General features: G+C 32.5%; 1 protein-coding gene across 1 annotated transcript in view; it reads left to right on the forward strand.

Moving 5' to 3' along the window:
* LOC122246615 (uncharacterized) overlaps nt 1-12,500 on the forward strand; it is an 85,585-nt gene that overhangs the window by 54,200 nt on the left and 18,885 nt on the right. Inside the window, exons 50-62 of the mRNA XM_086538195.1 lie at nt 1-1,247; nt 1,380-2,553; nt 3,975-4,019; nt 4,511-4,969; nt 5,432-5,476; nt 5,734-6,282; nt 6,539-6,583; nt 6,725-6,781; nt 8,457-8,915; nt 9,369-9,413; nt 9,777-10,325; nt 10,580-10,624; nt 10,766-10,822. The exon at nt 1-1,247 is cut by the window's left edge and continues 133 nt beyond it. Coding sequence (XP_086394321.1) covers nt 1-1,247; nt 1,380-2,553; nt 3,975-4,019; nt 4,511-4,969; nt 5,432-5,476; nt 5,734-6,282; nt 6,539-6,583; nt 6,725-6,781; nt 8,457-8,915; nt 9,369-9,413; nt 9,777-10,325; nt 10,580-10,624; nt 10,766-10,822 — 4,776 coding nt within the window. The remainder of the gene's footprint in view (nt 1,248-1,379; nt 2,554-3,974; nt 4,020-4,510; nt 4,970-5,431; nt 5,477-5,733; nt 6,283-6,538; nt 6,584-6,724; nt 6,782-8,456; nt 8,916-9,368; nt 9,414-9,776; nt 10,326-10,579; nt 10,625-10,765; nt 10,823-12,500) is intronic.

The following is a 12,500-nucleotide window of genomic DNA, read 5'->3' on the forward strand; positions in this document are numbered from 1 at the left end:
CCTCTACAGAACAAACAACTCTTTCATCTACTTCAGCCGAATCCACAGTGTTACCAACGTCCCCAGAATCTACAATTCCAACAGAGAAAACAACAGTGTTGCCAACGTCCCCAGAATCTACAATTCCAACAGAGAAAACAACAGTGTTGCCAACGTCACCTGAATCTACAATTCCAACAGAAAAAACAACAGTGTTGCCAACGTCACCTGAATCTACAATTCCAACAGAGAAAACAACAGTGTTGCCAACGTCACCAGAATCTACAATTCCCACAGAGAAAACAACAGTGTTGCCAACGTCACCTGAATCTACAATTCCAACAGAGAAAACAACAGTGTTGCCAACGTCACCAGAATCTACAATTCCAACAGAGAAAACAACAGTGTTGCCAACGTCACCTGAATCTACAATTCCAACAGAGAAAACAACAGTGTTGCCAACGTCACCAGAATCTACAATTCCAACAGAGAAAACAACAGTGTTGCCAACGTCACCAGAATCTACAATTCCAACAGAGAAAACAACAGTGTTGCCAACGTCACCTGAATCTACAATTCCAACAGAGAAAACAACAGTGTTGCCAACGTCACCTGAATCTACAATTCCAACAGAGAAAACAACAGTGTTGCCAACGTCACCAGAATCTACAATTCCAACAGAGAAAACAACAGTGTTGCCAACGTCACCAGCATCTATAATTTCAACAGAGAAAACAACAGTGTTGCCAACGTCACTTGAATCTACGATTCCAACAGAGAAAACAAAAGTGTTGCCAACGTCACCAGAATCTACAATTCCAACAGAGAAAACAACAGTGTTGCCAACGTCACCTGAATCTACAATTCCAACAGAGAAAACAACAGTGTTGCCAACGTCACCAGAATCTACAATTCCAACAGAGAAAACAACAGTGTTGCCAACGTCACCAGAATCTACAATTCCAACAGAGAAAACAACAGTGTTGCCAACGTCACCAGAATCTATAATTCCAACAGAGAAAACAACAGTTTTGCCAACGTCACCAGAATCTACAATTCCAACAGAGAAAACAACAGTGTTGCCAACGTCACCTGAATCTACAATTCCAACAGAGAAAACAACAGTGTTGCCAACATCACCAGAATCTACAATTCCAACAGAGAAAACAACAGTGTTGCCAACGTCACCTGAATCTACAATTTCAACAGATAAAGCAACAGTGTTGCCAACATCACCAGAATCTACAATTTCAACAGAGAGAACAACAGTATTGTCAACGTCACCAGCATATACAATTTCAACTGAGAAAACAACAGTATTGTTAACGTCGCCAGATTCTACAATTCCAACAGAAAAAACAACAGTGTTGCCAACATCAATATCAACAATTCCAACAGAGAAAACAACAGTGTTGTCAACATCACCAGAATCTACAATTCCAACAGAGAAAACAACAGTGTTGCCAACATCAATATCAACAATTCTAACAGAGAAAACAGTGTTGCCAACATCACCAGAATCTACAATTCCAACAGAGAAAACAACAGTGTTGCCAACGTCGCCTGAATCTACAATTCCAACAGAGAAAACAACAGTGTTGCCAACGTCACCAGCATCTACAATTTCAACAGAGAAAACAACAGTATTGCCAACGTCACCAGCAACTACAATTTCAACAGAGAAAACAACAGTATTGCCAACGTCACCAGCATCTACAATTCCAACAGAGAAAACAACAGTATTGCTAACGTCACCAGAATCTACAATTCCAACAGAGAAAACAACAGTGTTGCCAACGTCACCAGAATCTAAAATTTCAACAGAGAAAACAACAGTGTTGCCAACGTCACCAGAACCTACAATTTTAACAGAGAAAACAACTGGGTTAACGTCTCCAGAAATTATAAGCTCAACAGAAAAAACAACAGTATTATCAACGTCACCAGAATCTATAATTTCAACAGAGAAAACAACAGTGTTGCCAACGTCACCAGAACCTACAATTTTAACAGAGAAAACAACTGGGTTAACGTCTCCAGAAATTATAAGCTCAACAGAAAAAACAACAGTGTTACCAACGTCACAAGAATCTACAATTTTAACAGAGGAAACAACAGTGTTGCCAACGTCACCAGAACCTACAATTTTAACAGAGAAAACAACTGGGTTAACGTCTCCAGAAATTATAAGCTCAACAGAAAAAACAACAGTGTTACCAACGTCACAAGAATTTACAATTTTAACAGAGGAAACAACAGTTATATCAACGTCACTAGAATCTACAGTTTCAACAGAGAAAACATTGTTGCCAACGTCACCTAAATATACAAGCTCTACAGAGAGAACAACAGTGTTACCAACGTCACCAGAACTTATAGGCTCGACAGAGAGAACAACAGTGTTACCAACGTCATTAGAATCTACCAGTTCGACAGAGAAAATAACAGTGTTCCCAACGTCACCAGAATCTACAAGCTCGACAGAGCTACCAACGTCACAAGAGGAGACAGGCTCGTCAGTTACAACAATTGTTTCAACAACAGTAGCAGAAGAAATTAAGACCTCGTCAGAAGGTATGTGACTTTTGTACAGAAAAAATGGTGGGTTGTGCGTGTGTGCATGTGTCTTTGTACTAGTGTGTTTTTGTATGTATATGTGGGAGGGGGATGGTCGGCCGAAAGTTGACGACTGTGGCTGATAATGCAGCTCCTAAGTGGATGTCACCCACTTCTTAAAAGCGAGGAACACACTGCCGGCCGTTTTATCGAGGAAAAAAAAGCTCCCGGTGGTTTTGTTTGGATGGGTCTCTTCAGATTTCCAGTCTAGGAAGGAGGCATGTAAAGAAAAGCATAAATATTTTTTCCGGCCGGTTGTGCGTTTCTCCGGCTAATATATATATATATATATATATATATATATATATATATATATATATATAGAGAGAGAGAGAGAGAGAGAGAGAGAGAGAGAGAGACTGCGGCATTGTTTTTTCATTTGAGCTTTGTGTGCCCCACAGCGTCATCTGATATATGAGATACACCGAATGAGGACCTTTATTGGGCTGTGCTTGCCATCACCTGGCCTTAATTCGATTCTCTTATATGGATGTCAGTGTATGAATGTGCGCATACAAATAGCTGAAAGCTACAAATGAGGATGAGCTTATGACTTATCTACATTTACTAAATTAACAGCGGTATCAATTGAGCTAATAGCAGCAATTATTAATGTAACAGTTACGGAACCAAGAACTACACCAATTGAGCCGACAAGATCTAGTGAAACAGCAAACACAACAGTAACAGAGTCGGTATCTTTAATGACAACTGCATCTACAATAACTACTAGAAAAACAACTGAAGAAACTACACCAACTACTGGGACAACACTGGTAACGTCCACACCAACTACTGGCATAGCATCTACAACGACTACCGATCTAACTCCCACGGCAGCTACAGTAACTGCTGAATCGCCGTCTACCACTACTAATCCCTCCTTTATAACTGATGAAACATCAATAACCTCAGGTCAACCATCTGAAACTACTGGTATAGCATCTACAACTACCGCTAGCGTAACATCTACTGCATCTGATAATCTAATAACTACAACTCCTGGCAAAACATACACGCCAGCTACTGAATCAACATCCATAGGTACATCATCAATAACTACTGCAATTCCTGGCCCAACAACCTCAGATTACATGACACTATATTTTTTCCAACAGATACCAAATCATTGTTCAGTGGAAAAAGGAAATAAACGTACTCTTTTCCGTATTTTAGATATTACAAAATATCAATTTCCCTGTGTTTAAAATAGGGAAAACACGGGGAACTAGAATATGCAACTTTTAGAAGCATATTAAATATGCACTTGTCTTTAATAAATTTCTCATATTTCTCTATGAATATTTAATATAAATACGCATAGAAGACCTATTTCTGTACAGATACTTATACATTTTTTCCTGTTCTAAATAAAACAGCATCAACTTCAACTACGATGCAACTGGGGACAACGACAATGGCAGGTGAGTCCATTTTTAGTTTCTATATTTATCAAACATTATTACGTATATCACTTAGAAGCCCATACACAAATATTCATATACATAAGTATATTTCCATGCGTATCCACACAGAAACCCTTTCTCTTTTCGATAGATCCCAAAACAGCTTTCAATTGATGAATATATACTTTTTTTTTCTCCCTATCCTCTCTGAATACAGCTATTTCAGCGTCAACTCAAGCGAACAACTGCCTGATAGTGATAGGTGAAAGACATTTTTATTTCTGAATTACTCTGTATATTTCATTCACAGTCTTATATATACATACGCGAATATTCACGCAAATCCATATAACATATAACATATAACAAGTGAATACTGGACAGGCAACAACACTGAACAGCCAATATTTCTATTTACTAATAGGTAATGATGAATTAATATCAAAATATATAAATCAAACTAATAATCGTCGTTATTTAATTAACAACACCCCTTGCTAACATAATAGTTACTGAAACAAGAACTGCTGAAGCAAATCCAACAGCTACTGAGTCTTCATCTCCAATATCTACTGAAAAAAATCCTACTTCTGCTGGATCATCTACTATAACAACTATTTATCCATCTACAACAACTGGTAAAACAACTACAATAACTCCTGGCAAAACCTCTACTTCAGTAACTGAACAAACACACATAGTTACGACGCCAGTAACTACTGAATCACCACCTTCAGATATTACTACTGCATTCTCTCCAACTACGGAAACTTCCCCTAAAACAACCAATTTGCCATCAACAACACCTGCACTGGTATCTACCTCTGCTGGTCAAACATCCACCACTACTAGGGTAACCTCTATTGAACCAGCGCCAACAACGATAATAACTACCGGAACATTCTCAGAAAGTACTACACTATCACCTATTCCTACAGGTTCTATATCTACTTCAATCGAAATACCAGGTATTACTATTCTAAATGTAATGAATAAGCATTTATGATTATATATATATATATATATATATATATATATATAAATATGTATGTGTGTGTATATACATATACATGATTTATATATGTATACATATACACATACAAATATATATATATATATATATATATATATATATATATATATATATATGCCTATACATATATGTATATATACATACGAATATGACTATGTTTATATGTATGAATGTATCTATATATACATACACACACACACACACACACACACACACACACACACACACATATATATATATATATATATATATATATATATATATATATATATATATATATATATATTATTCCGCGAACGGACAGTTATCTTTTTTTCTTTTGCATTGCCACAAACCTTAAAGAACATGTATTTATACATCATTTATCTCTTTTCTGGTTCACATAAACCGTCGTCAGAATCAGCTACAACTACAGTACAACCTACGACAGTCACAATAACAGGTGAGAGATAGTCATTAAGCAGTCGTGGTTCATTGTACACATATTGTATACATTTTTTTCTATCTAACACAATTAGGCATACATACATACACCAGACTCATCCAAATTTACTTTTGTGTAGGCAAAGCTGATAAACATAGTATTTTGCTGTCATGTTTTCATTATAGTTTCCTGTAACCCTGAAAGATTACAATGCAAACCCCAGACATAAAACAATCATAGTCATTAACGAATAACATCATTTGGTGATGTAACAGATACAAAACCAATACCTACAACTACGGAAACTACAAGACCTAGTGAAGTAGTAACCGCAACGGTTACTGAACCAATATCTTTAAATACAGCGGAGTCTTCATCTACTATTACTCAAAAATCTCCTGCAACTACTGGATTCTCTGTAATAACAACTACAAAACCATCTACATCTACGGTTATTCCACCTGCGACAACTACTGGTTTATCACCTACACCTACTGCCTTAACATCTACATCAGCCTCTGACTCGACACCTATAGGTACTACATCAATAACTACTGAACCAGCACCTACGACTACTAAACCATTCTCTTCAACTACTGAGACCTTTGTTAGTACATCTACACCAACGGCTGGTCCCACATCTACAGCAACAGCTGGCCAAACATCTCATACTATTGGTTTGAAATCTACAACAACTGTTGATCTGACTTCTTCACCAGCCACTGAACCAACACGAATAAGTACTTCAGAAACGACAACTGGCACTACTGTTCCAAGATCCTCTGTGTCCGTTCCTACTACATATAGTTCAACGGATATGCCAGGTAACCTTTGTGCTTTAAACTTCTACATGTATCACATACATATATATTACTGGACCCTATTTTCTATAGAGTTATTATTATTCTAAATATAATTCATATAATTTCTGTTATATGCTCAGTTTTTCATATTAAGAAACTACACAGTTTGGGTGTGGTATAATGCTTAGGTTCTGATATAAGCTACCGTTAAGCGTGCATCAAATGTCTTTCGTGAAAGATTATGCTTACTGTTTTATTTTCGCTTCTCTATCTTTAGCATCAACTGCGACTATGGCAGAGACTGCTACTACCATAGCAACAGGTAAGATATAAGATTTCTTGACTTAACCGATTTTCCTCATGTTTATACTACATTTTCAATTTCAAATTCTTTCTCTGTATTTCCATTTACTTGATACCACTACAATGTAAATGTTCATGTAATTCTTTCCGTGCACTCAAGAAACGACAACGGGAGAAATGCCAACTACAGCGACCCTTGTTACTTCTACATCAGCAGGTGAGGCAAAATTTAGGGAAATTAGAGAAACTGTCATACTGTTTTAAATATGAAAAATATTTCCAAGTACATATCAGAATCATATATTAACATCCTTTTCCATTAGTGTGTAATGTAATATATACTGTAGGGAGCCAGACAATGTCCCAAAATGTTTGCTAATTACACCCTTAAGCACGGCCATATTCAAAATGTAATTAACATGCATAATGGTGATCATTGTTAATCAATGCTCTTAAAAATCAAATGGGATAAATGTATGAATAAAAAGGAATTTGCATATTCATTATATGCATACAAATACACACTCACGGAGCAATTATATTTACATATTTACAAATACATAAATAGATATGTATGTATATATATTTACTATATATAAGTATATATACCAAGAGAAAATGTAGATATATAAATTTAATGTATATATGTCAAATATATGGATATAATGTAATATATATATATATATATATATATATATATATACATATACATATATATGTATATATATACTTATATAAATATATATATTCATTAATAGATATACACAAATGACATATATGCGTAAGTATGTATGCATGTATATACACATACTATGATACACACACACACACAATATATATATATATATATATATATATATATATATATATATATATTCATATAAATATATATATGTGTGTGTGCTTGTGTGTATGTATGTGCATGTGTATTTGTGTATGTGCGTATGTGTTATGGCATGTATATATGGATATATGTATACACATATATTTATGTATGTATATATGTTTAAGTATATATTCAGTTACACACCCACTCTAGTAAATAAGAACCTTTCTTTTTTTTTATAAAGAATGGTTAAAAAAAAGCATCTTTATGGATATTTTAAATTCGAAATATTTGTTGCCGTTTTATCAATCTACTAATCTATTCCTTTTCATATATTTATACATATATACATATATATTTAGACATAGAGTCATATATATCATTCACATACATTTATATATATCTATGTATATATATATATATGCATATATGCATATATATATATATATATATATATATATATGTATATATATATATAGATATAGATACACACACATATATGTATATATATATATATATATATATATATATATATATATATATATATATATATGTTTATATATGCGTGTATGTGTGTGTGTGTGCGCGTGTGTATTCATGTATGTGCGTATGTGTTAATGCATGTATATATGAATATATGTATATATATTTATGCATGTATATATGTATATGTATATATCCATTTGCACACGTAATCTAGTAAGTGTTTTTTTAATAAAGAATGTTTAAAGAAAAGGAAGATATTCAACTTAATGGACATTTTGAATTCGAAATGTTAGTTAGACCCTTATCTTAGTTATCAATCTACTAATCTATTCATTTTGTTCATTGATAAATCAAAGTACAACTTTCAAATTTGTTTTAAAGATGATATACATGGATTTTCATTTGTATTAAAACAAACACTATTAATCAACATATAACAAGTGAATACTGTGAAGGCAACTACACTCATCAGCCAATATTTTATATGACTGTTAGGTAATGATGAACCATTATTAAAACATATAAATCAAGCTAACAATTGCGGATATTTAATTAACAACGTCCTTTGCTAACATAACAGTTACTGAAACAAGAACTGCTGAAGCAAATCCAACAGCTACTGAGTCTTCATCTCCAATATCTACTGAAAAAAATCCTACTACTACAGGATCATCTACTATAACAACTATTAATCCATCTACAACAACTGGTAAAACAACTACAATAACTCCTGGCAAAACCTCCACTTCAGTGACTGAACCAACACACATAGGTACGACACCAGTATCTACTGAATCACCGCCTTCAGATATTACTACTGCATTCTCTTCAACTACAGAAACTTTCCCTAAAACAACCAATTTGCCATCAACAACACCTGGGCTGTTATCTACCTCTGCTGGTCAAACATCCACCACTACAGGTCTAACCTCAACTGAACCAGCACCAACAAAGATAATAACTACCGGAACATTCTCAGAAAGTACTACACTATCACCTATTCCTACTGGTTCTATATCTACTTCAATCGAAATACCAGGTATGACTAATCTAAATGTAATGAATAAGCGTTTATGATATATATATATATATATATATATATATATATATATATATATATATATACATACATACATATATATGTATACATACATATATATGATTTATACATATATGCATATGCACATACATATATGTATATATATACCTATACATATAGGTATATATACATACACTACGAATATGTTTATATGTATGAATGTATCTATATGTATATATACATATACACACACACACACACACACACACACACACACAAACACACACATATATATATATATATATATATATATATATATATATATATATATATATATATGTTATTCCGCGAACGGAAATAGTTATCTTTTTTCTTTTGCATTGCCACAAATCCTAAAGAACATGTATTCATACATCATTTATCTCTCTTCTGGTTCACATAAACCATCTTCAGAATCAGCTACAACTACAAAACAACCTACAACAGTCACAATAACAGGTGAGAGATAGTCATTCAGCAGTCGTGGTTATATATTCACTGTAAACATATTGTACACATTTTTTTTCTAGCACAATTACGCATATATGCATACACCAGACTCATCCAAATTTACTTTTGTGTAGGTAAAGCTGATAAACATAGTATTTTGCTGTCATGTATTTCCTGAAAGGGATCCTTATTTAGAAGTCTGATTGTGACTTTAATTTAAGAGTTTATAGCACACTATGGCTTTGGAAGCCTTATAAAAGATTAATGTCCATTTCATTATAGTTTCTTGTAACCATGAAAGATTACAATGCAAACCCCAGACATGAAATAATCATAGTCATTAACGAATAACATCATTTGGTGATGTAACAGATACAAAACCAATACCTACAACTACGGAAACTACAAGACCTAGTGAAGTAGTAACCGCAACGGTTACTGAACCAATATCTTTAAATACAGCGGAGTCTTCATCTACTATTACTCAAAAATCTCCTGCAACTACTGGATTCTCTGTAATAACAACTACAAAACCATCTACATCTACGGTTATTCCGCCTGAGGCAACTACTGGTTTATCACCTACACCTACTGCCTTAACATCTACATCAGCCTCTGACTCGACACCTATAGGTTCTACATCAATAACTACCGAACCAGCACCTACGACTACTAAAATATTCTCTTCAACTACTGAGACCTTTGTTAGTACATCTACACCAACGGCTGGTCCCACATCTACAGCAACAGCTGGCCAAACATCTAATACTATTAGTTTGAAATCTACAACAACTGTTGATCTGACTTCTTCACCAGCCACTGAACCAACACGAATAAGTACTTCAGAAACGACAACTGACACTACTGTTCCAAGATCCTCTGTCCCCGTTCCTACTACATATATTTCAACGGATATGCCAGGTAACCTTTGTGCTTTAAACTTCTACATGTATCACATACATCTATGTTACTGGACACTATTATCTATAGTTATTATTATTCTAAATATAATTCATATAATATCTTATATGCTGTTTTCCATACTAAGAAATTACACAGTTTTTAAGGAGGTGGTATAATGCTTAGGTTCTGATATAAGCTACCGCTAAGCGTGCATCAAATGTCTTTCGTGAAAGATTATGCTTACTGTTTTATTTTCGCTTCTCTAACTTTAGCATCAACTGCGACTATGGCAGAGACTGCTACTACCATAGCATCAGGTAAGATATAAGATTTCTTGACTTAACCGATTTTCCTCATGTTTATACTACATTTTCAATTTCAAATTCTTTCTCTGTATTTCCATTTACTTGATACCACTACAATATAAATGTTCATGTAATTCTTTTCGTGTATTCAAGAAACGACAACGGGAGAAATGCCAACTACAGCGACCCTTGTTACTTCTACATCAGCAGGTGAGGCAAAATTTAGGGAAATTAGAGAAACTCTCATACTGTTTTAAGTATGAAAAATATTTCCAAATACATATCAGAATCATATATTAACATCCTTTTTCATTAGTGTGTAATGTAATATCTACTGTAGGGAACCAGACAATGTCCCAAAATGTTTGCTAATTACACCCTTAAGCACGGCCATGTTCAAAATGTAATTAACATGCATAATGGTGATCATTGTTAATCAATGCTCTTAAAAATCAAATGGGATAAATGTATGAATAAAAAGGAATTTGCATATTCATTATATGCATGCAAATACACACTCACGAAGCGATTATAATTATATATTTACACATACATAAATTGATATGTATGTATATATATTTACTATATATAAGTATGTATATCAAGAAAAAATGTAGATATATAAATTTAATGTATATATGTCAAATATATGGATGTAATGTAATATATATATATATATATATATATATATATATATATATATATATATATATATTCATATATTTGTATATATATATACTTATAAATATATATATATATATATATATATATATATATATTCATATATATGTATATATATATATACTTATATATATTTATATATATATATATATTCATATAAATATATATGTGTGTTTGTGTGTATGTATGTGCGTGTGTATTTGTGTATGTGCGTATGTGTTATGGCATGTTTATATGGATATATATATATACATATATATTTATGTATGTATATATGTATAAGTATATATTCAGTTACACACGTACTCTAGTAAATAAGAACCTTTCTTTTTTTTGATAAAGAATGGTTAAAAAAAGAGGAAAAAATGCATCTTCATTCATATTTTAAATTCGAAATATTTGTTGCCGTTTTATCAATCTACTAATCTATTCCCTTTCATATATTTATACATAAATACATATGTATTTAGACATAGAGTTCACATATTCACATACATTTATATATATCTATGTTTATATATATATGCATATATATATAGATACACACACACACACACACACACACACACACACACACATATATATATATATATATATATATATATATATATATATATATATATGTATGTATATATATATATATACATATATATATATATATATATATATATATATATATATATATATATATATATATATATATATTCGTGTATGTGTATGTGTGTGTGTGTGTGTGTGCGTGTGTATTCATGTATGTGCGTATGTGTTAATGCATGTATATATGAATATATGTATATATATTTATGCATGTATATATGTATATGTATATATTAATTTGCACACGTAATCTAGTAAGTGTTTGTTTTTTTTAATAAAGAATGTTTAAAGAAAAGGAAGATATTCAACTTAATGGACATTTTGAATTCGAAATGTTAGTTAGACCCTTATCTTAGTTATCAATCTACTAATCTATTCCTTTTTATCATTGATAAATCAAAGTACAACTTTCAAATTTGTTTTAAAGATGATATACATGGATTTTCATTTGTATAAAAACAAACACTATTGTTCAACATATAACAAGTGAATACTGAGAAGGCAACTACACTAATCAGCCAATATTTTATATGACTATTAGGTAATGATGAACCGTTATTAAAAGATATAAATCAAGCTAACAATTGTGGATATTTAATTAACAACGTCC

Source organism: Penaeus japonicus, unplaced genomic scaffold, assembly GCF_977035675.1.
Source record: "Penaeus japonicus unplaced genomic scaffold, GWHDUDI00000001_assembly GWHDUDI00000007, whole genome shotgun sequence".
Classification (NCBI taxonomy): Eukaryota; Metazoa; Arthropoda; class Malacostraca; order Decapoda; family Penaeidae; genus Penaeus; species Penaeus japonicus.